The 27682-nt window shown below is 33.6% G+C and overlaps 1 protein-coding gene across 2 annotated transcripts in view; it reads right to left on the bottom strand.

The window, feature by feature from the left end:
* The window catches only part of HYCC1 (hyccin PI4KA lipid kinase complex subunit 1), a 61778-nt gene that overhangs the window by 11354 nt on the left and 22742 nt on the right, over positions 1-27682 (bottom strand). For both annotated transcript variants that reach the window (XM_090287118.1, XM_090287119.1), the window contains exons 2-10: positions 25944-26022; positions 19576-19677; positions 14283-14462; positions 13376-13456; positions 12746-12861; positions 12270-12365; positions 7790-7906; positions 4578-4665; positions 3909-4068 (exon numbers count right to left, since the gene is read on the bottom strand). In XM_090287118.1, the coding sequence (XP_090143244.1) occupies positions 3909-4068; positions 4578-4665; positions 7790-7906; positions 12270-12365; positions 12746-12861; positions 13376-13456; positions 14283-14462; positions 19576-19677; positions 25944-25994 (991 nt within the window). In that variant the 5' untranslated portion in view covers positions 25995-26022. The remainder of the gene's footprint in view (positions 1-3908; positions 4069-4577; positions 4666-7789; positions 7907-12269; positions 12366-12745; positions 12862-13375; positions 13457-14282; positions 14463-19575; positions 19678-25943; positions 26023-27682) is intronic.

The following is a 27682-nucleotide window of genomic DNA, read 5'->3' as shown; positions in this document are numbered from 1 at the left end:
TTACCTTCCGAAAGAATACTTTCCATTAAAATATAAGCTGTGGATAATTCTTAACTTTAACAAAACAATAGCAGATCTGTGAAGCCTCAGAGAATCCTGAAATATATTCTAGATAACCCAAAGAAAAATTTTAATATAAGTAATTAAAATTGTTCTAAATTAATTTTGGGGGAATAAAGCAGATTTTATTTTAATTAATTTTTAAAATAGTTTTGGCTGTTAAGATAAAGAAATTTTTCTGTTACAAGTAAGAGAAAAGAATAAATGTGATTAATTGCTCCAAGTTAATGTATTTGTTTGCATGTATAATTTTTGGTGGCTCACACTAACGTGTTCACATGGCTTAATTATCTATATTCCTTAATGATATGCAGAGATAGAAAGAAAAAAAGTAAAATATAGAAAATTCTGCTTGGCTGTTTCCATGGGAAAACCTCATTTACTCCTCTTCCTCTTCTCCAATAGGCTAGAAAAATAATTTAAAAGAGAGAGAGGCCATAAATATGAAAGCAACCTGTATACCCATCGATGGATGAATGAATAAAAAAAAATGTGGTATATATTCAATGGATTATTCAGGCTTCAAAAGAAGGATATCCTATCATTTGTGACAACATGGATAGAGCTTGAGGGAATTATGCTAAGTGAAATAAGTCAGAGAAAGATAATTACCAAATGATTTCACTTATATGTGGAATCTAAACAAACAAAAAACCAAACTCACAGATGCAGAGAACAGATTGGTGATGGGGGGACATTCAGGGCTGAGGGGTGGCTTATGGGTGAAAAATGGTCCATTGGACAATAGGTACAAACCTCTAGTTTTGTTTTGTTTTTTTAAGTCCTGGAAATGTAATGCACATGTACAGCATGGTGACTACAGTTAATAAACTGTATTTTATATTCAAAAGTTGCTAAGAGAGCAGATCTGAAAAGTTCTCATCACAATGGATGTTAACTAGACTTACTGTGGTGATCATTTCAGAAAATATACATATATTGAATCATTATGTTGTACACCTGGAACTAATATAATAAAAGAAAAATGAGGAATAAAAGGGAAGAAACCCAAGGAAAGGGGAAAAAAGAGGCTGATTGCTTTCTTCTTTCCCAGCACTGCAGTAACAAAGAGGCAAGGAGAAAAAGAAAAAGAATATTCCTTAAAGTTCATGCTTCTTTTCCCTTCTCTTCCCTAACCCTAGTCATCACTGGCTTGAAGTTGCATATTCCATGTTCCTAATGTGCGATACAGTTCAGGGTCTGGGAGGAAATCCCTCCTCCTGGGAGGTTTGGTGTGGTAAGGGAGCAGTAGAGATTATATATAGGTGGATAGGAAATGCACTTTAGAGTTCCAACAAATAAAAAAACTCTAAATGTGTTTTCACACAGCCATAAACTAAAGCTCCAGTCTACAGTACTCTGCATCAGAAATGTTAAGGAATGAAAAGGTTTTTGTGGGTCACTCTGGAATCTACAAGCCCTTTAGCATTATTTCTGAAAAAAATGATGTATAGATAAATTAAATTTTAATTCATATATCTTATATATTAATATAATATAATAAATATAATTTATATAGATAAATTTATTTAAAAACTTGTTTATAACTTGAGAATTATTTACATATTTAAGCCCTCTAACAAAGATATCTATCTTCCCCATAAGAAGCCAGCATCAGCTAAAGAGCCCAGAACAATAATAAGGTGCTCAAGCAGGAATCAAAACCACAAAGATTGAAAATAGAAAAGTTTTTAATTCAGCAAAACAAGGTAACATTGAAAAATTCAGCTGTGAAAACGAAAGCCAAGACTACACTGAAAAAGGGAGACTGCAACCTACCTGTAGAAATAAAGGGAATTCACCCTACAGAAAAGTGGTAAACAAGACTAAGCCTATTCTGTAACTGCTCCATGAACCTGACTTTTTCTTATAGTTCATTCTCTTCTAAATCCTCATCTGTGACTTTGTGGTTCCTATAAACAGGAGTTGCCCAAGTGTTAGAGCTGTGAAGGTTGAACAAGTGTGGGGAATAGGTGATAAGGCAATTAATTTACTTTCATGAGGCTATAGCTCTGAGACACAGTATCCCCTGCCCAAGTGGTGGCCAAAATGGAATCTGAAAAATACGTAAGTACCTAATAGATACAGTATACCTCAAGGAGTCTTTTTTCTTGTTTTCATTTATTTCTGGAAAATGCCTTCTATTTTATTGCAGGGTACACACCTTATTCTGTTAAATGCATGCATGGACACATCCACACACTTTCTCTTGCTCTCACACACATGCACAAATACAACTGAACTTCAATATTACATTTTTAACTGCAGGACCTATATTTTTTTCCTCCTAATTCCCAATATGTCCACCTAAATAGCAAGAAAGGAAAGTGGAAAAGGAATTAAAATTCACTCCTGCAGTCCCTATAGTGGTACTTAGGGAGCCATTGTGGCCACAATGACCCATATGACCTGGTTCATTGACTCTGTGCCTATATTCACCTATTTATGCCCTACAGATCAGTTTTTTGTTTTGGCATAAATAGGTGAATATAGGTGCATAATTTTCATTGAAGAAACTGAAGTATCGACTGTATATTTTAAATAGCAGCATAATTTGCCTTGCTAATGGTAAAAATTATCATCTCTTCCATGCCTTCTTAGAGGATTTCCAAGAATTGTCACACTACATTAAAGAAGAAAAAGATTCAAAATGATTGTTGATAAAGTTGGAAAATTTCACTATCATTCTTTATTTGACATACTATCTTCTAGATTCCCTGAGAAGGAACAATGGTTCTCATCGCCAATTTTCTATTTCACCATAAATAATCTCATTCTTCTAACTTTTGCATTTCTCTAGAGACCATACAAACAAATAAAACCAAATACACCAAAAGGAGCTACCATTTTCATCAGATTATAGGAAGAAGAAAACAGAGAATTGATTTTGCTTTACTTCTAATCAATGTTTGTTTAGGGCAAAGAAGTGGCTTTTTGCTTCCCACTCTCTGGTCACCTTCTGAGAAAGGTGACAGTAATCTTACACTGAAATTTGTCACTACAATAACTTCTAGGTAGAAGGAAAGTTATAAAAAGAATAAGAAATTAAATAAGAAATAATTATAAGAGAAGGAAGACAAATAAGGAAGCATTGAAAAGGCATGGTGAATAAAATTAACTTTCAATAGAATGTTTTTTATTAAACCATTTTTTAATTGTTATTCTGTTACAGCTGTCCCAATTTTTCCCCCTTTGCCCTCCTCTGCCCATCCAACCCCCACTCCCACAATCAATTTCCACACCGTTGTCCATGTCCATGGGCCATTCATACATGTTCTTTGGCCCCTTCCCAATTTTTAAATAATAAAATGAAGCAGTCAGGAAGGAATATTAAAACAAACAATGTTGGAAGAAAATTAACTTCCAGAAAACAGAAACGCTTAGTGTAGTATCAATACTCTGGCATCCTTTACAGGAAGTCCAGAAGAAAGTGTTCAAGTGCCTATTAGTCATTGTATTTCAATGTGCAAGTTTACCTGCTAGAAAGTTAAGTTGAGAAATCAGAAACATTAAGAGATACTTGCAAATTAATTGTGAATAGAAACCCAAAATATATGAATGATTTTTTAATGCATTTTTCTACTTTTCTACTCTGTTGAAGTATAATTTAAAAGCCAATACAAAGTTTAAATAAATTTGCATTCATATACATAACATAAGGGGCTCTATTTGCCTTATTGCCTGTTACTCATGGATGAAAAATTAGAAGTTAAAGGTGACCCAATAGCTCTTTCTTCCATGCCATTATGATACTATTTACTAAAGTCAGAGTTATAGCACCATAAGTACTGAGGAAAATGTAATTGAATCAACAATCTTCTAATGTGAACAGGTTTTTTATTTCTTACCATGTCTTTTCCACCTATGACCTCTTATTGACATGCTGGTTACTGCATTTCTTGATATTCTAGAGGCAGTTGGTGTGATCTCAACTTGAATACACCTTGTACCTTCCTTAGTAGATTTCATGGCACCATGAGGCAGTGAAGCTTTTATTGCATTAGCAACCTAAGGAGGAAGCATACAGTTTAAGATTGGTATTTAAAAATGTATTATTCACCCTTAGATAAAACAAGAAGTTAAATTTTTACATGTTCTAAAAGAAGAATACTTTCTCTCAGGTATTTTATAGGATGATATGTAAATCCTCTAGCAAAAAGAGGAAGAGCTCAGAAGAAAACTTATAGTTAAATATGTAAGTGATGAAAATTAAAATTTTCAAAGCATTGAATCATGTTTCCAAATGCCTAATGCTAATTAATAAATGTAGCTGTAGCATGTTAAGGAGAACATTCTTGTAAGTTAAAATGACTCAGGTATCTAAAAAGTTAGCCAGATGAAATTTTTAAGTTTTATAATGTATATTCTTTTCAAGTATAAAATATTCCTCATATAACAGGAGCATGAATCACTGAGTATTAATGACATAGTAAATGTACTATGAATGGCTACACCACAATTTATAGTTTTAATCTGAGAATTTTTTAATTAAAAATTTGCATAAATGAGGCACTTACCAGTAATGGCTCTGGATATAATTCTAACTGGGCTCTGTATATAATATCATCCAATGCTTTTTGAGCTAGATCCCATTCTCCATTATAACTATAAAATTAAATAAAGTATAATTATTTTAAATTAATTTTATATAATTGAACAAAATAAAATGAGAAACTACAATATCTTTACTGAGGAACATAATACATCAGATTAGCTCATTGTTTAGCATTCCACTCTCCTTAAAAACATGTTTTTTAATGTTTGAATTCCTTTCAATTGTATTTGAAAACCTATTAATAGAAAAGAAAATTGTATAGGTGTCTAAAGAACGTTTCTATTTATGGAACAGATATCAAAAAGCCAGGTAATTGCTAAGCTTCTTACACTTTCGAAGCAAGTCAAAGCATAATAAGTTATATACCTTAGAATAACGTTCAGAATACTTTATGTTCAGATTATTCTGTAACTGCCATGATTTTTAATGAGAGTCTACAACTACTGAGGCTTTTATAATCCTAAGTAATTACTTCTTTGCATTTTGACAGTCATTTAGAAGTACATGTGATGGATGTTGCAAATATCAGCAATATATCAGGAAAAAAAGTGTGTGTGAGTATAATTTTCAAGATATAGCGCAATTCTAACTAAAAGTCAGCTAAATGATGAAAATGGACACAGAAATAATGACTTGGTCATCTGTCAGCAAAATACATAAGTATGAATTAGATCAAGAGTGCAGGCGAGGTCTAAAAAATGGAAAGAGCATTGTTACTATCCTATAAACAAGCTAAATCTACCAAAACAAATTTTATGAATCCAGAAAGGAGTTAATATCACAGGCCAACCAAGTAACCTGAAACCTAAGGGCAGATAGGTGCCCCTAAGGAGAGAGAGGCCACAGTGCAGGCCAGTAATAAAAATTCAGCTAAACTTTTTAATGAATTGCTAAAAGCCAAAATGTGAGTTAGCAACAAGAGTACATATGTCTGGGAGCAGATACATGGGGAGTTCACACCCTCTCACAAGCTCTTCTCCACAAACCTCCTTTAGGGATTTAGAAGAAAAACAAGGAACAAGACAGGGGACCAGAGAATGCTGCCTTTGGTAAGTGTGGCCTGGATGAAAAGAGTGTCCACCAAGCAGGAAAAGACATGAAGATCCAGCCAGACCCCTTTTTCACAGGAAACAAATTTTAAAGCCTTTGGGGAAAGAGGAGAAAAATGCTTTCACCCTAATGGCAAAGGTTAAAAACAACTGTAGCTGAGGTAAAGAAAAAGGGGGAAAACCTTTATCCGTGGGAGGAGGATCAGTATGTAGTCCTACGCTGAGACCACTAGGTGTCTAATCACTGGAGGAGGGGCAGGACCACTGAGGAAGGAGGAAGTCCTCCCCACCCCCACCCCATGCAAGAATATAGAGCCTACTTAGAACTGAGGCTGGACCAGGACAGCAGAGAACACCACACCTCCCTTTCCCCAAACAGGGGGGAGAAACAATCTACTCCTACAGGAAGAACAAGAACATTGAGAGAGACACGCTTCAAAATGCAGACGCTCAGGGAAAGCTGAAAGCTGAAAGCTGAGGATGGAGCAAGAATATTGAGAAAAATAATCCAGCAGTCCAGCTTCTCTCACCCTAAGTACCAGGTAAACATGAGAGAAATTTGAAGCAGGTGGTGCCATGAAGGTAACCATAGCAACCATAAAATCCAATCCCAACCACTCCTGCCTATAGTAACACCACTAGCAGCCTAGAAGAATCATGCTCATTTCCAGTCATAAATAATACTTACCTCAGTCTCTAATGTCCTACCCATGAACAAAATGATGATCAATCAAATGTTAGAAGGCACACAAAAAACAAGAAGAAAACAATCCACTATCAAGAGACAAAAAAACAATAGAACCAAAGTAAGAGATGACTCAGTTGCCATAATTGCCAGGGAAATTAAAATAACTATGATTACTATATTAAAGGCTTTAATGGAAAACATGGACAACATGTATGGACACATGGAGATTTCATCAGAGAGATGGGAACTAAGAAAGAGTCAAATAAAAAGGCTAGAAATAAAACACAATAACAGAGATGAAGAATCCCTTCAGTGGGCTCATTAGTAGACTCAACATAGTGAAGGAAGTAATCAACGAACACAAAGATAGACCAACAGAATTACTTGATCTGAAACACAAAGCAAAAAGAGAGAGAAAATAAAATAGACCAGAGCTTCCAAGACTGTGGGCCAATATTAATGGTCTATCACAATGGTCAACAAACTTTTTCTTAAAGTGCTAGATAATGAGTATTTTTGGCTTTTGGCCCAGACAGTCTCTATTGCCACTACTCAGTTCTATCACTATAGCACGAAAGCAGCCTTGGACAATATGAAAGCAAATGAATATGACTCTGTTTTACCAAATTTTTGTAAAGAAAAAGAAAGCAGCCTTGGACAATATGAAAGCAAATGGATATGACTGTGTTTTAACAAATTTTTGTAAAAAAAAGGCAACAGGTCAGATTTAGCCCAAAGATCATAAATTCTGCCTCAGTCAACAAGTTTATAATCTACAAGAAAAATTTAAGTATCAAGTGAATATAATACAAAATATATAGTAAGATATGTGTAGTAAGAGAATTGCCAAGTATAAAAGATATGATTCAAAGAAAAATACTAGTACCTTAGGTAATTATATACCAGTTGGAAATTAATATAATAATAAATTAATTATAAATTAAATTATTTGTGATCAAAAGAATTACAAAGTAAAAGATAGCGTTCAAAGAAAAATACTAGTATCTAAGGCATTAAGGCTGAGCATCAATATTAAAAATTAATAATAAATAAATAATAAATTTTGTGATCAAAGAGGTTCTAAAATGTTTTTCAATAATTAAAATTTCTAGAATACAAAAAATTATTTATTGGGGAAAAAAGCTCTTTGAAAATTACAGCAAATAAAAGAGAGAAAGGAACCGTGAATATATTTAGGTGTTTCATTCTGTCCTTAAATTTTAAAAAATGATGAAGTATTTCAGTTGGATACAGATTCTCCAGAACATTAAGTGATATATTTAAAGTAAAACTATTACCAAGATCTTGATATTCTTTCACAAAAATATGCCAATTGTTCATGTATTGAGATTAGTATATAGTAACGATAAAGTAACAAAACATGACTTTCAAAAAAGGTCAGGTCAAATGTTTACTTTGTATCTGAAATAAACTTACAAGGCAAAATAAATCCCTGTTAACATCTGAACCATGAATCCTGAAGAAACCGGTATCCTGCTACTTATACCTTTGTATTTTCTTACATGTTGTCGAGGATATCCACACACACAGATTCTAGAAAGGTCAAAATAAATAATTTTGTAAAAATTTAGGTAATTTACTTTTTAACACTTATAAGTCAACAGTGTACTAGATATGTTCTTTTCTCTAAACAAACCTAATAGCTATGAAACAAAGAATCTTTCTAAACAGAACATTTGTTGGTAACATTTATGTGAGCAAATGAAACTGGGGGGAAAATGTATAAAGTTAGAGGGATTTTAGAATACATTAAGTGAACCAGATTCTCAGAGTTGATTCACTGATTTTGACCAATTCAGTTACTAATAATTTTTGGTCACTGTAAAACCTATTACATGGAACTCAGCATTATTTATCAAAATAGAATTGTGGTATGATTCTCTGTTCTTGACAAAGTTCTTGACATAAACTTTAGGCTCCAAAAAAATACTCTAAGGTTAGACTCAAACATCATACAGTACACACCTTAATAAACTAAAAATAGATAGAGATTTCTTACGGTTATAAGAGAGCCCCTAGCTAGTGTGGCTCAGTGGATCTGAGTGCAGGCTTGCGAACTGAAAAGTCACCAGTTCAATTCCCAGTCAGGGAACATGCCTGAGTTGCAGGCCATGTCCCCAGCTGGGGGTGCATGAAAGGCAACCACACATTGATGTTTCTCTCCCTCTTTCTCCTGCCCTTCCCCTTCCCCTCTCTCTAAGAATAAATAAAAAATCTTTAAAAAAAAAATATATATATATATAAGAGAAATAAAACATTAGCAAATAGTTGCATATTCTTTGAATGCCTAAACATGACAACAAAGGTAGAATCCTAAAGAAAGATCAATAGATTTTTCCAATGTTTTTAAAGCAACTATCTTTTTAAAAAATTGAAATGTAAAGGAATATTTATTCTTGTACTTCCTGGCCTCCAGAAATATGAAAAATAAATGTTTATTGTTCTTTTAAAAATTATTTATTATGGTGAAGAATATTTAAGAAGTTCTAATGTTAAAGAGAACTTATTAAATAAATAGGAAGCCACTTAAAGTTTAAAAAAGGGACCAGTAATAAATCATTCAGACAAAATTATGAAATAATTAAACATGACATTTTGAAAGTCTATTTGAATGACAGGGGGAAAAATCATACAACATATGCAATCTAATCTGATTTTGTAATAAATAGGTGAATGGCATGTGTCACTGTAAGAAGATCATATACAAAGTCATAGAGTTATCTCTGAGCTGTGGGATTATACATATGCTTTCTTCTACATATTTATATTTATTTTCTAAATTTTCTATGATCAATATGCACTGCTTTTAAAATAAAGAGTAAGATTCTACTTTTAATAAAATGGAAAAATAGCTGTCTTCTTATAATATATTATGGTTGATATAATACAACCATCATTTATTATAGTACTAGTCAATAGATTATAATTATTTACTCCCTGCCCATATGCAATTACTAACTGGAACTTAATATTACCTCTACTCAAGGAATCCAAGCCTTTACTTAAACATGCCCAAGTATACCACATATCATTTCAAAAATATTCCCCTGAAAATAACATTAATTCAAAGCTATAAAGAGTAAATATAAATTTATTTGATATTGAGAGGATCTTACAACTCTTTAGAACCAAGAGTAAAAGGGAGCAGGGATACTTATGGATGGAAAGTTTGTGTCCCCTCAAATTCATGTTGAAGTCCTAATTCCCCAGTATGGTAACATATGGAGATGGGGCCCTTGGGAGTAACTAGGTTTAAATTAAGTCATTAAAGTGGAGCCCCCACAATGGATTAGTGCCCTTAGAAGAAGAGGAAGAGAGACCAGAGGTCAATCTCTGCCATGTGAAGGCACAGAGAGAAGGCAGTAGCCTGCAAGCCAGGAAGATGGCCTTCACTAGGAACCGAATCTGCTGATGCCTGGACTGTGGATTTTCTGGATTCTGCAATTGTCAGAAATTAAATGTCTATCATTTAGCCACTCAGTCTATGGTGTTTTATTATAGCTGCCTGAGATGACTATGAAGCTGAGAAAAAGTAGCTATACATGAAATAAACCAACTCAGTTGTTGCTTGCTGTTACAAACACTTATATCCAAACTAAAATAGACACTCCTCTTATATTATCTAAAGAAGCATCTTAGAACCATTTTAATTTCTTATACCTTATACCTTTATGATAGGGACAGTAGTAAATAACAGAAAACCAATATATGAAAGATAGAATTTTTCAATTTATTTATTCATTAAGTAAATTCTTATCAAACATTTATATTGTGTCAGACACTAGGGATATAGATGAAAGCTGTAGCACCTACAGGGATTCACAATATAATCATGGAGACTATAGTAAACAAATATTTGCAATGAACAAATTACAGAGGTAACAAGAGGAGAGAGTGGAAAGCTCTAGTGGAAAAAGTAGAAGTTCAGAGAAGGCTTCCCAGAAAGGGATTCCTTTGAACTGAGCCTTGAAGAAAAAGGGGTGAAACACCAAGGACGCTAGAAAATAGCAGAGAAGTTGGCTAGGGGTCAGATCACAGAGTATCTTATAACCTGCTTGGCTTTTTCATGTAAAACGAGATGCAACTAAAGGTTTTTGTTTTGTTGTTTTAAGCAGGGGAGTGACATGATCAGATTGGTCTCTTGATTATATCACTTGGGTTATATTGGAAGAGTTCACTGAAACAGGAGAGGAGAGTGTCAAAATATCCCATGAGTGAGATGAAGTGAGCTGAACTAAAGTAATCGTGGGGAGAAGGAGCAAAGGTGGGACTGGAGTCATATCTAGGAAGCAGAATCTGGAGGGGGAGTGCTAAAGGAATAATAAGAGTGTATAATTTTTCCTACACTAGTGTGGATAGTGGTCCAGATGGTGGTGTCATTAAATAAACTTCAACATATAAAAACTGTTTCAGATATATGGTAGAGATGTCTCTATATCTGCTTTCCCAGGTCCCACCATCTAAGACACTGCTTCAGAGTAGGAGCTGGATTTTGTAGTCTAAGTCCTAAAAGTGAAAGTTTCTGCATCAAGTTACTCCCTAAACCAGTGTTTCTGAAGTGTTGGTCCTTATTCTCACTTTAGTCCCTAACAAAGTTTTACTGGAGCATAGTGAAATGAGAAACAAAGAAAGCTAAACATCCAATTTTTAATTTACAAATGATTGTCCTTCCCTTCCGCTCTCCCTGCTTTTTGATGTTAAAATAATCTGGGTTTCGTTAAATAACGTTGATGGTAGGTATAGTATAATCACTTGGCAAAATAAAAAGTTGGCAGTACTCCATAGATACTCCACCCACTCCAGCCTTTTTTTGAAATTTTACAGGTCTTGTGCAATTCAAAAGTCTGGGCACCTGTGACTTAAAAGATATTAGAACATATTAGAAAGACTCAGTAAATGGGAGAGAGGGCACATTGGTATCATCTTCCAAGGTCTAGGAAATGTAACTACACTAATTCAAAAATCACCTGCAAAACTCTCCACTTCTCTGTCTTCTCTAATAAGCCCCTCGCCTTATTACCTCCCTTCTCCCTCTGTCCTGCAAAGTTTTTTTATCCTATTCAGTACCAACTCCTGCTTTTTTACTTGTTTTGTTTTATTTGAATCCTAAGTATTGCTTTATGCACCCTCCCTCTTACTAACTTTTCAAAATTCCCCAAATCTACCTAAATTATTCTACAAGTTCCTTAATTCTCTATTTTCCCTGTTTACTTGAATTACCAAGGCATTCTCTGAATCTTATTTTTTTTCCTTTTTCTTTTTTTAAGTAACATGTTCATCACAGCAAATTTAGTAAAGGACATAAAAATTACATAATTATACCAATCAGACATAACTATTATTGATATTCTGGTCATATTAGTCAATGCTGGAATCACAGTATAATAATTTATTTATTATTGAATATCTTTTTAAATCAGAATTTTTAAATGCTTATATGCTATACCTAAGAACTATCATAATTTATTTAACCAACCTCTTGGCTCTTTTATTTTTTTAACAAGGAAAGTTAAAACACCAATATCTCTTACTTATTTCTTGGTACAAAATTAGAGCACAATAAAAATAAATAATTTTTTTTTAAAGCAAACAAAGCAGAAACCAACCACATGCTAAAAAGTGAAAGGTCATAACAGTTCCATCCTTTTATTATATAGTATGACACTTTTCTGATTAAATATTCCACTGAAATGCTATTCAACTTTACCATCTTCATTGTGTTTTTTGTGACTATAATTAATAAGGGAATTCCTATGTGTTGGCTAGTCTGAACTTCATATTAACTTATTTAATGCTTTAAGCAAATGTTTACACAAAACAAAAATAATAGCTATGTAACAAATGCAGTCATAGATTCATATATTTCAATATTAAAAATATTTAAATTTTAATTTACCTTGAACAAATTTGACACAATGATTGAAGAGAAACACTGGGCATATAGGTTAAGGCAGCATTGTAACACAACAAAAGGAATGTCAACACTTCAAACCTAAAGATAAACCAAAAGAATATTTACAGATCTTTAGACTTCGAAGTCAAAAATAATTAAATTAAGTAGACAATGGGGAGGCATATTATGTTACAGAGAAGACCCATACAAAATAATCACAGCAATAACAGTACGAAAACTAAAAGGAAAAAGAAGACTTCCCAAGTAAAAGCCATAAGAAAATTATCTTAAAAATTTCATGTCTCCAATGACATCCAAAGCAAAGTATAAGTGACAAATCAGAAAGATGTTTTTTAATAAAATGACTCAAAATTTTTAAAAATTGTTACACACAACTCATTAAACATTGTTTATAAATCTACTGAAATAAATGTTTAAATCAGTGTGGTCGTACAGTAGGTTATGTCTCCGCCGTATACCTGTTCTGTGCTGTCAGCATCTCCCTTTGGGGGTGAGGTCCACTGTACACAACCCTGGATAAACCATGCTGGGAAAGTGCACTCTCAGTCAGGGCCATGGACCCAATGCTGGAAGGCTAAAGAAAAGACATGTGAATAAATAAGAAAATAAAAGTTCTGTTGAAAATGTGATATTTAGAAGATACATAATACTAAGAATGACTGCCATGAACATTATATATCTTAAAAATACACAGAGTACTAAATTTTATGCTCAGATATTTAATAAATAATTAACAACCAAACTACTGTACAAATAGAAGTAATAGTTTAACTTCAAAATTTCTACCATGGAATTACATAACTGCTACAAAAAAAAAAAAAATACTATTCTTATCCATCGGAAGGAGAGAAAAAATATTCAAAATGAATACTTTGACCAGATCACTTACAATCAGATTTTAGTTTAAAGTTAAATGATTTTTATTTCTACTTTCAAATTTGGTAATAGTAAATACTTTATTTGGTGTTTTATATTTAAGGTACTAATAAATTGATTTAAAAAATAATTTGTCTCAATAACCAGACCCTAATTTATAGCAGTTTCAGATCTTAGACACAATAAACATACTTTGATAAAATGTCACTTACTTCATGATATACAGATGGTTTGGATAAAGATGGAATTGTAAAACTCAATACTTTACTATGTCCCTGTTTGTCAACTATTTCCTACAAAAGTAAAAGAAAGTACATTAAAATACTTAATTTTTGCACATAAATTGAAAAGCTAAATTTAAATTGTTAGTCTAAAAATTGACCTGAAAAGAAAATAATTTTAAAATCAACTAAAATCTTAAATTATGATAATCTTTCATCGATTATTCATAAACACCTGCAGTTAACCTTCTACTTTTAAAATATAAGTAATATAAGTAACATATAATCTTAAGGTGGCTGAAATACAGATGTAGTGTCTTAATAATCATTAATTTTTCTCATGTAAAAAGTTACATTTTTTAATCAATTAACACACTTAAGAAAAAGCCCTTGATTTTTTTCCATTCTGAAAAAAGCAGAAACCTAAGTATCTAGAATATCATACTAATTAATATAAAAACACTATTAGTAATTCACACTACATGTTAAATCAATGGTGTGAATTCTGGAAACAGTCCAGATTTTACAGAATTATAAATCTTTTCTCCTAAACCTCTGATGAAGATCACAGACAATTTATAGATGATGGATTTTCAGTTTTAAAAAATTTAAAATTCAACAATATTTTCAGATACTTCTATAAAGAAATTGGTCTGATTTTCAGTCTTCAGTCAATCCCTAAAGATTTATTTACATAATTATATGTATGCCTGTATAGCCCTCAACCTACATAAAGTAGGTTTTTGGAAGAATGAGCTATGAGTCATTTGATGTATAAAAAACAAATACTAGCTTTACAAAAATGAAAAGTAGTTGCTATTAGATATTTGCTTTTACTGAGAAGGTTATGTATTTTCTCTTGCTAAAAGACTGTTTGTTAACCACATTAAATACAAACCAAATTATAAACCCCTAAAAGAAGAGCTTCAATGCATCCACTGCTATGCACATTTCTGCTGGCTGAGACCGAAAGGTAGCACCAAATCAGTTCTGGAAGGAACTGCAGTGTAAATCGAAGTAACTGCTCCTCTCCACTGCGATAGAATTCAAAGAGCTGGTGACAGACAGGTTCTAGCAACTGGAAGAAGGATGAAATGTTAATTCAAGGACTGGATTAGATTTGAATGACACTGATACATAAAATAGAAAAGATTTTCCCTGATCGGTAATTACCAAAATATATAAATGTGTATCCATTTTTTTTTTTTTTTTTTTGGAAGCAGAACTACTCATTGCTAAGCTATTTAGCAAAACTTTGAACTCTATTGGAAGACCAAAGCAAAACCAGTACACATGGAAGCACTTTAAAAACTTCAAAATGTTTTATAAGTCTGAGGTAGTATTGTTATTAAAACCATATCTATTTAACTTCTTAAAGTCCCTAGGTTGTAAGAGCTTCTTTCTTAATATCTTTAATATCCTTTCTTCCTGATTAAAAAAATGCCAATATATAAATAATTGGCTAGCGGGATGGAAAATTGACATGGGAATCCAAGGGAGTTACTGTCACCACCTGAGCTTACAATCAGGCACTTCTGACTACAATGACTGGTGTGTGAAGTAGCTGAATAATTCTACAGCCCCTAGATCTTGTTCCCTTAGCCTTTCCCCTGAAGGGAGTAAACCCCGACAGAAAATCCGGAGCCGGAGTCCCTAAGGCGGTTTGACGTTGTAGTCAACACCGGCAACTCCTGCGGCGCACCTGAAGCCAAGCTGTATTGACTCCGTCTTTCCCTTGGACCCTTCAGCTGCGAAGAGAGGGGGGGTCTGCTGCATGGGCAACAGCAGACCCTCCATATCACCCTGCCCAGGCTCTGTAGCTTCAGCTCTTAAGAAGCTACACCATCGTCTCTCGAGACGGACGGCTGCCGACGACGAGATCTTGTTCTCTATTGTAACCACAGTTAATCGCCACCAGATAACCTAAACATTGCTGTCATTTTGTTTTAAATATGATTTGAAGGTTATCTACAACCTTCCCTCTCCTGCCATATCCCTAACATTATCCATTAATGGCGTTATTTTTATAATAGACATTTTTAAAACCAGAAAGTCAAGATAAGAGACCCTTATAGGTAAGTATTATCTTAAATTATATGCAGTGATCACACATTGTCATAAACAAGTATGTCAAGAGATTCACAGAGTGCTCATTTTTCAAACCATCAGGTAATATTTTAAGTCAACTTACTAAACAGATTTTCTACTACCAATAATTGTAATGAACAGAAACTAATTTATTGTAGATGTTTGATTTCAAATAAGTTAAATATATAAAATAAATTGGGTATAATTAAAGTATTATCTATATAAGGTATAGCAAAAGTCACACTTCAATAAACATTGACTAAGTCAAATTAGTCTTTCCTAATAAAAAATTACCTAACTTCTGACAGTTAAGAAATATTTTCTCCATTCTCACAACAGCTGTTACAAGGCAAAAGGTGTTCACTGTGGCACGGCAAAGGCAACAGGAATCTGGAGGACTAGAGGCATGGGGATTCACAGATAGCAAGAAAACTTTTTAGGGTAGCAACTTAAAAGAATGGGTTTGGAGGTGGTAGGAACAAAGAAAGGCTGAAAAAGGAATGTTTAGCTCTCAGGTGGAGTTTTAAAAATTTCTTTATGGACCAGTGTCAATAATCTTGTATTGTGGTGTAACATCCCTCATTTCCAAATACCTGGGAAAGCTTTGATTAAATCAATTGATGTAGTCTAACAAGTATTTGCAAAATTATGAAACATTATGTTGAAACTTTATTCAACAGACAGCATGAACACAATCTATTTTAATCAAAACACCCTCAAAAGGCCTTAAACTGGTTTAAAATCCAAAATTAAAAGGGTTTTTGCTTTATGAAAGTAGAACTAAATGAAGACATACTCAAAGGAGATGTAGGAATTAGGTGTTTCAATGGGTTAAGATGAAATTACACATATCAAACCAATAGAAATAAAAGCCAATATCTGTGCATTGTTTTACAGCTTGCAAAATGTTTTCACATACATGCACCCACTCAATTCCCACAACACTGTAAGGAAGAACATCATTATGCATTTTTCACATAAGAAAATTGAGACAAAGAGGCTCTCTACTATGACCAAAAACACACAGCTTTGAAAGGTCAGATCAGGAGCCAAGGCTTTTTGACTCAATTACAAATGTACATGAAAAATGTCAGAGAATAAAATGACTATAAAACCTACTAGATAGGTTTTATATTATATAGTACTATTATGAGAGAACTGCACATCAAGTGTATTTTCGTATGTTAAATAGGCTTTCGTGAGTCTAATGAGAACCTAATCATCATGTGCCTTCTTTCCATTCTTTTTAAAAATAAATTTTATTGATTATGCTATTCAAGTTGTCCCAATTTTTCTCCTTTTGTCCCCCTCGCCCGTACCACTCTTCCCTCCAGCAATCCCCACCCCCTTAGTTCACGTCCATGGGTCATGCATATAAGTTCTTTGGCTTCACCCTTTCCTATATTATTCTTAACTTCCCTCTGTCTATTTTGTACCAACCAATTATGCTTCTTAATCCCTGCACCTCTAATTCATTCAGACCTTGATTGAACCTTCACCTCCTCTGTCCCTACTCCATTTATTTTCATAGTTCTATCACTAACTGCCATTGTATTATACTCTTAGATATTTGTTCAATGTATCTCGCCTACCAGAATATAAATTCTAATTCACAGATCAAGAAACTAGTCTATTTTGTTCACTACTATATTTCTAAGTGATTTCTCATACATTATATGGGTTCGACAAATATTTATTAAATGAATTAAACATAATAATGAAAATGTACTACCAATAAAATCCAAGTATCAAATTTGCCCAGTTTCAAATAACAACAGAACCAATGTCTCAAATTTTGAAAATGCCAAAAGACAATGTTATCAACTTTTTAGTAATATCTCCAAATTAAGACACATATTCTAAATGACAAAAGGAAGGGTGTGGTGTTAAAGAAGATTACACTGTTATATTTCAGAAGCACTTATGTTCTTTTTTTAAATTTACTGATTTTAGAGAAAGAGAGAGAGAAATGATGACTTATGTTATTCCACTTTATTCTAACTTACATGCAAAACCTTCTAAATCAGTGCTTCTGAATGGTATTCCCATGGACTGAAGACCATCAACAAATTGTTACCAGTCCCCAACAATATAAATACAGAGATTGAAGGGAAGAATTCAGAACCTTTTATAGCAACTGTATATTGCTACAATATCCAAGTGGATGATTAGCAGACTTATTGAACAGGATATAGATCAGTTAGGGGTTATCAAATTTGTGTGCTACCTCCCATGTGAAGTGAGTTGCATGTTTGTCCTTAAAAACTGGTCTTTCACCACAGTGTGAGAAATAGTGCTATGAACCATTAGAGCTGTATTCATTATTAATTTGAATAAAAGAAATGCTATGAACCAAACTAGCCTATCAGAAATTCACCTTACAAACTATCCAAAGTAGCCTGGGTATATTTCATCAGAGGAATAATTTTTAAATCATTCAAAAATATTAAGCACAAAATTATAAACAAGACTTAACTTGTTAAAAATAATAAAGCACGTGGTCATACTTACTCTATTTTCAACTAAGCATGGAAAATTTCTTCCCAAACACATTAAAAACTAAAACCCTTCAAGGAAACAACTTAACAAATACTATACAAATTAAGAAGCTTTGCGGAAGAGAGAAGGACAGCAAAATATGATTATTCTATTCAGTTATTCTGTTAATATTTTTGGCTTGTCACTATACTCCCTAATTTTCCCTTCAGCACCTAAAATTCATGAGGCACTTTATAGCATGCCCAGCAGAAGCTGGGTTATTCCAGACTCCCTCCATAAAAGGCGAACTACTCAAATAACCAAAGACTCTAGTGTTGCTAGGCACATTAGGTTCATATAGGCGTGGACTCCAGAGTAGAAGTTATTTTACCACTGAATATTAAGATTCGTGGTGTAAGAGCATATCATGTCTTCTACCAAAATCAAGTACACCTCATATTCCTCCCCTCTACTCCACCTCATTCCTTTCCAGCTGACACTGCCCCAGCTCAGGTTCTTAACAGCTCCCCCTGCCCCAGGCTATTTTCATAGCTTCCATTCTCCAAATCTATCCTGTGCACAGTCACCTTCCTAAAAGAATAATCTAATCAAGTCACCCCTTCAGGGCAAAAAAAGTCTAAACTGCTTATGAGACATTTCATGATCCACCATGGTTACAAACTAAACCTCTTTCCAGTGTCAGTTCCTACCACTATTCTCTCCTGTTAACTATTCATTAGCCTATTTGGTTTTTTTCCAAATGCCATGCCTTTTTACTTCCAATGCTATTTCTAACCCTTATTTATTTCTACTATGAATAAGCACCAGAATCTGGAATGTAGATCATTTTATCATCTTCAAACTAAATTTGCTATCTAAAAAAGAAAAAAGAAAAGGTGATGGAGGCAAGAGAAAAGAATGAAAGACTGGGGAAAGCACCAGCCAGTGATTACCGTTCCTTAAATGCCTTACATTTTTTCAGGCCTCCGTATACTATCCCTACAGCTTAGTACATCCTTTTATCTTGCACACCTGGCAAATTCAAGCATATCTATCTAGATTCAGTTAAGAATTGCCTTGAAACTGTGTTTACTTATTTTCTACTCCTTTCCTTTTTGAGATAAAGACCATGTGTTACTCATCTTTGATTTTCTATTGCCTAGCATTGCAGCTGTCTCACAGTGGACATAGAAATATCTGATGAAGGAATAAATGAATGTAGTGACCCAGACTTTCCTAGGCTACCTCCAGCAAGAGAGAGAGAGATAGAAAAAGAGAGAGAAAGAGAGAGAGAGAGAGAGCGCACATGTTCAGAGATGGCTTTTGGAATATGGTAATAATTCTAATTCTTAGCCTGGGGGAGGGTACATTAGAGTTCATTCTATTACAGGTTTTCTTTTTTGCTCTGCCATTTTTTTAACATGAAGTATTCTTCTCTTATCCCCTCCACCCCATTTCCCAAAGGTAATCAGCTTAACACTTCATAATATATACTATAGTTCTTTAGACACATAGCTTTTCTTACTCTTGTATCTATGTTATATTTCACAATAAAAATTTGTAAATCAATCAACTGGACTAGTACAATCAGTAGTACTAATACAATAAACTGTAAGAGTACTTACCTCACTTTGTGGTTCCTGGATAACTTTATAAAGAGATGAAACTAAAGAACTCTTATCTTTCAAATTTGTTGCATAATTTGGTAAAGATGTTTCTGGTAGTGTCTAAACAAATTAAAAAAATACATTTTATTTTTGTGAAATGTCCAGAATATGCAAATCCATAGGGAGAAATTATACTAGCTGTTGCCAGAGATTAGGCGATGGAGAGTTGGGAGTGACTAACAGGTACCGAGCTTCTTTTGAGGGTAATAGAAATGTCCTAGAATTAGATGCTGGTGTTAGTTGCACAACATTATGAATAAACTAAAAACCACTGTATTTTCACCTTAAGACAGTAAATTTTATGTGACTTATATCTCAACAAAATAATTGCAAAAAAAAAAACAAAAATATATATTTAATCCTCTTATCATCAGCAGGAACATAAATTAACATCAACACTTCATCTTTGACAACAGTATGGGGTTAGAAATGGGAGTGCAAAGCCAGAGATACATTTTCTGTTGTATTATATAAGTTATAAACCTCATTAACTGTATTGATCCTGCTTTTTGATAAACATTGTATTAATGAACATTGTTGTATAAGGATCTAATAATGTTTCAAACTGAAAGCCATAGATCATTATCAAAGTACTTCTCCTGGAGTTTCATATTGTGACTATTAATTTAGGTAAGGCTGCTCTCCTTACAGAACTGGGGGAAATTTTAGACTTTTCAGAACTGCAGAACAAGGTAGTCACACTACCAGCCACTTTTCCTAATGTCATTTAAAATATAGACAACCAATCCAGCTTGCCAGCACTACCCATTCAGAAAGGACGCCATGACAAGAGAGGAATGAGAAAAGATAGATAGAAAAGTCAGATGGTTTGGGGTAAAAGTAGTAGGGAAATCTGAAAAGCATAAACAAAATACAAAAACAAAACACTTAATTTTAATAAATGATAAGAAAACCTGTCCTTCTAGAATATACCCCTTTTTGAATAACATATGTCTGTCTCCCAAGTCATTATTCTTTCCATGCATATTACTTTCTTCAAGCAATCAATTAACCAATGTTAATCCTGCAGTAGATATAATGTCTCAAGATATTGCTAACAGTCATTCCAATATATACTACTTTTTACATGTCTTGTATCCCAGTATTTCATGATTTAAAGTGGGTATTGCTAGTGTATATGGTATAAATGCCTACATACACAAAGAAAAATTAAACAGCATAAATTTTATAATAAGAATATCTGATTTATTTTTACTTTACTGTGAGCTCCTTGAGTACAAGAACTATCTTATTCTCTCTCCATCCACAACACTCAGCACAAAGCCTTGTATTCAAACTTTTTGCTGAAGGAATTTATTATAGATGAATGGAATAAAAATAGTCACTGTTTACACTTCAGTAGATTCTTTAAAAATAGGTCACATTTCACCTTAGGATATATAAGTGAATAGATTCTTTCTTTTTAAAAAAATAAGATAGCTTTGTTTAGTAGAGTGTAAGTAAATGTGAACTATCTGGGAACCTTTTACCATTCTCAGGGCAGGGTGGGGAGTTTTACTGCAACTGTTTATATAAAGAGGAGATTAGGGCATTCTTCAATATTTCAAAAGCATGTAACAAAAGATCTCCAGGCAACATTTCATTTCCGTCATTTGATCAAAAGTAACCTAATTCTAGGCAGTTTATATAAAAGGGAATAATAGTCAAATAAATAGGTTTCTGATCCCCTGCATGGAAATGAACCTGAATTGCATATGTAAAATACATTATTATATATGTATACATATGTGTATATAAATATAAAATTTAAAACTTAGTGAACAAAAATATAAATCTTTAATAAATCAGTGAAAATAAAGATTATTATATATATATACTATTTTAGGCTAAAAATGAAACATTCATTAAAAATGTGAACTATTATAACTTTTAGTTTACATACCAATTAACCTTTATGAGGTAACTATTTTCTTTGAAGCAGCCAAAGACAAAAAGACAGCACTCCTTAGAAATGACAAACTCTAGAAAATACCCTGGATCTAGGCTACTACTGCTAAATGACAGGACAGGTCTCCTAAAAATTAGTGTGGTGAACAATTACATTTTATCACAATTCTGTTATTTCATTTTGTGAATGCAAGAGAAGTTAATTTTGTTTATAGAAGAGGAGAAAATATAATTGTTGTGTTTATGAACGGTGCTTTGAAAACTTAAGAACTTATGAGCCCTGGCTGGTGTGGTTCAATTGATTGGGCATCTCCTGCAAACCAAAAGGTTGCTGGTTTAATTCTCAGTCAGGGTTACCAAGGCACACGCCTGGGTTGCAGGTTTGGTCGCCACAACCAATCAATGTTTCTCTCTCACATCAATGTTTCTATCCCTCTCTTCTTCCTCCCTTTCCCTCTCTCTAAAATAAATAAATAAAATCTTTAAAAAATAAAGTAAAATATCCTAATGATTTAAATACTGTTACAGCAAACCCTTAAATTTTTCTGTATTGTATCAGTTCATAGGTACTGGCCTTCTTAAATACCAGCTAAGCTTTCTCACATTTCAGAAAGCAGAACTTGAGACAAAAAAAAAAAACGTAATAATGGGAAATTATGTTGGAAAATTAGTCTTGGCAAAATTTAAAAACAGATGATTCATACTAAAGTATGACAGATGGGTTTTTTATTTTTTTAATGTAAGGATGTGATATGGTTTGGGTAGAAGGGAATTAATGAAGATAGACAGATGGGTAGTGAACCAATAAATAAAGCATCTCTGTTCAAAAATGTTACACATAAGTCTGGATTTTGAGTCACATAAAAATATTCAGTGACTATCAGAAAATCGAAAAAAACAGGAGTCTGGAGTCTGGAAATCTGCTAGATAAATCTACATATAGCCTTAAGAAAAACACAATACAATCTGAAAGAAATACATTATAAATAAATTTTTGAAAAGCTAGAGCTTGAACTATTCATGAAATCTTAAAATACTGAAGTCCTGGTCTAATTATTTTGTTGGTATATGAAGAGTACTAACAAAAAGAGCCCAAAGTCAGAGTAGGCACTGAATGGTTCTTCCAAAGGGAAAAAGAAAAAGAAAAAGATTTACACAGAGCAAATTGAGTTGTCTTCATGTTTAAGAGAATGGTGAATGCAGTTATGAAGTCAGGAGTTGGGACTGTGACCATGCATCACTGCAGAGCTAAATCATCTCACAGAGCACCCACACTTAAATTTTTCTGCTGAGAATACCGAGACCCAAAGACGTCATGTGATTTGTCCAACATCATAAAACTGCCTACCAGAAGAATAATTAGATCAAAGGGTTTCTGACTTTGTACCACTTTACCAATCATGATGACCTTGCCCATATTAGCACATGGTTATTAAATTAAACAACCAAGCAGAGGCTTTTTCTAAATATATAGTTATATAAATACATATAACTCAAAATTCAGTCTTATGTGTAATGTTTTTTAACAGAGTTGTTTTATTTATTGGTTTCCCACCCATCTATCCATCTTCATTAATTCTCTTCCACCCAAACCATGTCACATTCTAACATTTTCTTTAAAAGGTCTGCCAAATGATACTTTAGTATGAAGCACCTGTCTTCAAATTTTGCCAAATTTTAAACAAAATTGTAATTAACATCACAAATCATTTCAAAAGACAAGATACTCTAAATTTAAAAGTACTTGAGAAGTTTGTTCTCAAGCACTTTTCTACATTCCATTACCTATAGTATGCTGCTGATTTTTCCTGATAACCTTGATCTCCTTATCAAAAGTAAAGAGAGCTAAAGGTAACACACAGTAACACAATTCAAAATAACACTCAGAATAAGTTTCAGGAATGCCTACCAAATTAACCAAGGAATAGGAAACATCTTCTCTTTAACTGGCTGAAATATAAACCAGACAATAATTTGAAACATCTGTTTTACCAAATTAGTTGAAAATTGGGCAATTTTAATCTTACAGGATTAGGAAAAAATCAAATTAAAATACTTTTTATTTCATGGGGCTTAGGATTTCACTTCTCTCCTCACAATTAGAAAGTTTCCTTACCCTTGAATTAAATTTATAAAAAAATTTAATAAAATATCACTATCCACATAATACAAGGTGGGGCAAAAGTACATGAAAGAGTTTATTCTTATATTATTATTTACTACTGTATTATTTTCTATGCAAACAATTGTAAACTCACTTTTGTCCCATTCTGTATATATTGACAAAATATTACTTAGATAATACTATTTATTTGTATCCTAGTTTATTTAAGGGAAAAATGGTATTTAGAAAATAAGACATGTGCATAGTGTACCATTGCTACTGGGGTGTCATTGCTTCTTGGCCCTCCAGTGAAAAAAGCTAGAAAATATATGTATCCATATATGTATGGATATACACATTAAATATATTATATACATACTTAGACCCATGAGTTCATGCTGATTCTCCTAATTCCAATCCAACATTGTAGGGTTCTTTCTTGCCTTTCTTCATTCTATGTCATTAACTCCTTTCACAGACACAGAGAAATCGAAATCCCATTATCCTCTGTATTACTTATTTACTCAAAGTAATCAACCTATCAATGTAACCACTCTGGCTGACTCTTCTACATGCCATTTCTATAACCCTTGCCCCCCAAAACCCATTTTCTCAAGCCCAGGGCACATTACTGTCCTTACTGCTACACTACCCCCTTACCCCTCACTGCTGCACTTCCTAGAGTATCTCTCTGTAATCAAGCCAGGAAGAGAAGGGAATAAACAAACAGATGGGAAGGAAATCAGTCATAATTTTCAATTACTTGCCTTAATAGTTGATCCCTACACTCCATCTTTTAATATGCTGTCTTTCCACAACTCCCCTATTAAAGAATGGCTAAGTGGCTATATTTGCTTTTGCAAATTTGACTTCACCATTAAACATAAGAATCCCCTAGAAGTGGTACTCAATTGTTAAACTTGACAATTTCCAACAAACTTCCAAAAAAAAAAAAGATCATGACATAATGAATTATATTAAACACTCTTAAAGCAAAAAAAAAGCTTAAAAACACCTTGAACACTTATTCACAAAGACAGAATATGCATCTTAAAAAAAAAAACATAAGATTTAATCAAACTATTAAAATATGTAGGAAGTACTTTATACAGTGCACTCTTATAATATTCTACATCGGTCTATGATGAGTTAGAGGTTCCATAGGAGGATACACAATTCATGACTATAAAAGCTGAAAATGTAAAAATCTGCCCAGCCATTTATTCATCATGATAAGATAATAATGACTGATAGGGTCAGCTACAAACCTAACTGGAAACATTGTTTCTCTCAAGGACACACTGTAGCTGAAAAGTGTCATAACAACCTCCTTTTTTGAGTGACTACCATATTGTTACTCACTGAGAAGCCTTATTATCTAAAATCACAGCTATCAAAAACTTTGTCGTTTAAACATGTATCAGTGAGAATGAAACATCCCACTCTTGCCTAAAGGATCTAAGTCACCTTGACAGAGAGAAGCAGGCTCAATTTCCAACCAAGGTACAGAGGTTCAGTGGAGGGGTTTCTGAACACACCATTCCGCATAGATGTTAACTTTGTAGGTTCCAAGACAACAGGACACTGGGTCTACTTCAAAGTTGAGACCAGATTTTGATCCCACTTACACATAGCTCTGCTTCGTTTTGAGTCCATAAAAATACAGCTTCGTTTAAATTTCATCTGAACTCCATCTTTTTTCTAAATCCTACCATTTTCTTTTCCTTTGTTTGGCAAGATATGTAGTCTCTCTCACTGAAATAAGTCAAAAAGTCTGACAGACTTATGTATTACAATGAGACCCAGAGGACAAGGAGAAGGTAATTAACTGGTTAAAGCAACACAATTTTAGCTATCACAGAGACAAGTCCATGAAATAACAGAAGTTTTATTTTCGTCAACTAACCAGAAGTTAATACACCCTTTATACAGTCACTGAGTTAGCCAACTAGAGCAAGATCCACTGATAGAAAACTGGGTAAATATCTTCCCATCTTCTCCTCATTGTTGATCATGACCACTTTCATTACACAAGTTGGAACTTCCACGGTAGTTGAAAAGCATGACATCAGCCTTCAGACATTTTAACCATTCTTTATGGTGTTGCCATAAAAGGGAGAAAAACTGTTTGAATCACTTGGAAGAAAAAAGGAATTCTCGCCTAGAAAAGATTACTATTAAGATTTTTGGAACATACTTTTGCTTCCACAGATATTTAGCTTTCCAGTTTTGTTTTCTTTTTTTAAGCCACTAGAGTTTAAACCCCAGACAAAACTTCTTTGGAATAAAATTATTATATTAAAACAAATATTACCTTAAACTCTGATAACCATTCCTCCACAACTCCTTTCTCTGAAGTGAACATCTTTCCACATTGGTTCTGAACCTTCAATCTGAAAATTAACAGATAATTGTTAAAACTTTAAGTACATTTTCTTTATAGTTAGATTACTATAGAAAGATATAAACCTATAAATTTTAATTACTTCCTATTTGTAAAATTAAAGCAATTTCAAACATAAATTACTAGTTCATTTAAAAACCAATGTCCCGATTCTAAGAAGCACCAACAAACAATAGGAGTCACAAAAATGGGGAGACAGAGAAACAACCCCCCATCGAAAGGAAAGGTAGAGTCCCCAGAAAGAGTGCTAAATGAAATAGAGGGGAGCAAATTATCAGATATGGAATTGAAAGCATGGATTATGGAGAAGCTCAATGAGCTCAGCGGAAACTACAAAGAACTCCAGAAAAACTACAGTGAACTCCAGAAGAACTATAAGGAACTTACTGAGAATTATACCAGCATCAAAAAGGACATGGAAGCTATCAATAAGAGCCAGGAGGAAATGAAGAATACGATCTCTGAATTGAAGAACACAGTAGAAGGAATTAAAAACAGGCTAGAGGAAGCAGAAGATCGGATCAGCGAGCTGGAGGACAATGTAGACAAAAACTCACAGACAGTGCAACGAAACGAAAAAAGACTGAACAAGACTGAAGAGGCTCTAAGACAGCTGCAGGACAACATGAAACGTAATAATATCCGTATCATAGGAATTCCAGAAGGAGAAGAAGAAGAGCAAGGGATAGAAAACCTCTTTGAAAAACTAATGACAGAAAACTTCCCTAACATGAGGAGAGAAAGAATCATGCAAGTCCAGGAAGCACAGAGGGTCCCAATGAAGATGAACCCCAACAGGCCCACTTCAAGACACATCATAATTAAAATGCCAACATTCAAAGACAAAGAGAGAATCCTAAAAGCAGCAAGAGAGAAACAACTAATAACATACAAGGGAGCTCCAATAAGGCTATCATCAGATTTCTCAGCAGAAACACTACAAGCCAGAAGGGAATGGCAAAAAATATTCCAAGCAATGAAAAACAAAGGCCTACAACCAAGAATACTCTACCCAGCAAGGCTCTCATTCAAAATGGAAGGTGAAATAAGGAGTTTCCAAGACAAAAGAAGGCTAAAAGAATACATCTCCACCAAACCAGCATTGCAAGAGATGCTAAAGGGTCTGCTTTAAGAAGATGAAGAAACAGAGAGAGACAGAGAGGAACACGAGTACAAAGGGGGAAAATGACAATGAATAAGTACTGAAAGAAAGAAGGAACTTCTACCATTTGCAACAACATGATTGGAACTAGAGAGAATTATGCTTAGCGAAATAAGCCAGGCAACAAAAGAAAATTACCTTATCCTATCACCTGTTACAGGAAACTAATGAACAACACAAACAAATGAGCAAAATTGAACCAGAGGTATGTAAACGAGGAATAAACTAACAGTAACAAAGGGGGAGATGGGAGGGAGAGAAGTGGTAAGAAGAGGAAGGGTCTAGTCAAAGAACATGTATAAATGACCCATGGACATGGACAACTGGGTGGAGACCAAATGTGGAAGAAGGGGGGGCAGGGTGCAGGGAAGCAAGAGGGGGAAAAAAGTGAGACAACTGTAATGGAAAAACAAACAAACAGAAAAATTTTTAGTGGGGGGAAAAATAAAAATATAAAGAATAGAAATGCAAGTAAAAAAATAATAAT

Source organism: Furipterus horrens, unplaced genomic scaffold (genome assembly GCF_987537825.1).
Source record: "Furipterus horrens unplaced genomic scaffold, mFurHor1.1.pri manual_scaffold_9, whole genome shotgun sequence".
NCBI lineage: Eukaryota > Metazoa > Chordata > Mammalia > Chiroptera > Furipteridae > Furipterus > Furipterus horrens.
Note: the sequence above shows the minus strand (reverse complement) of the source record. Positions and strands in the feature narration are given on the sequence as shown.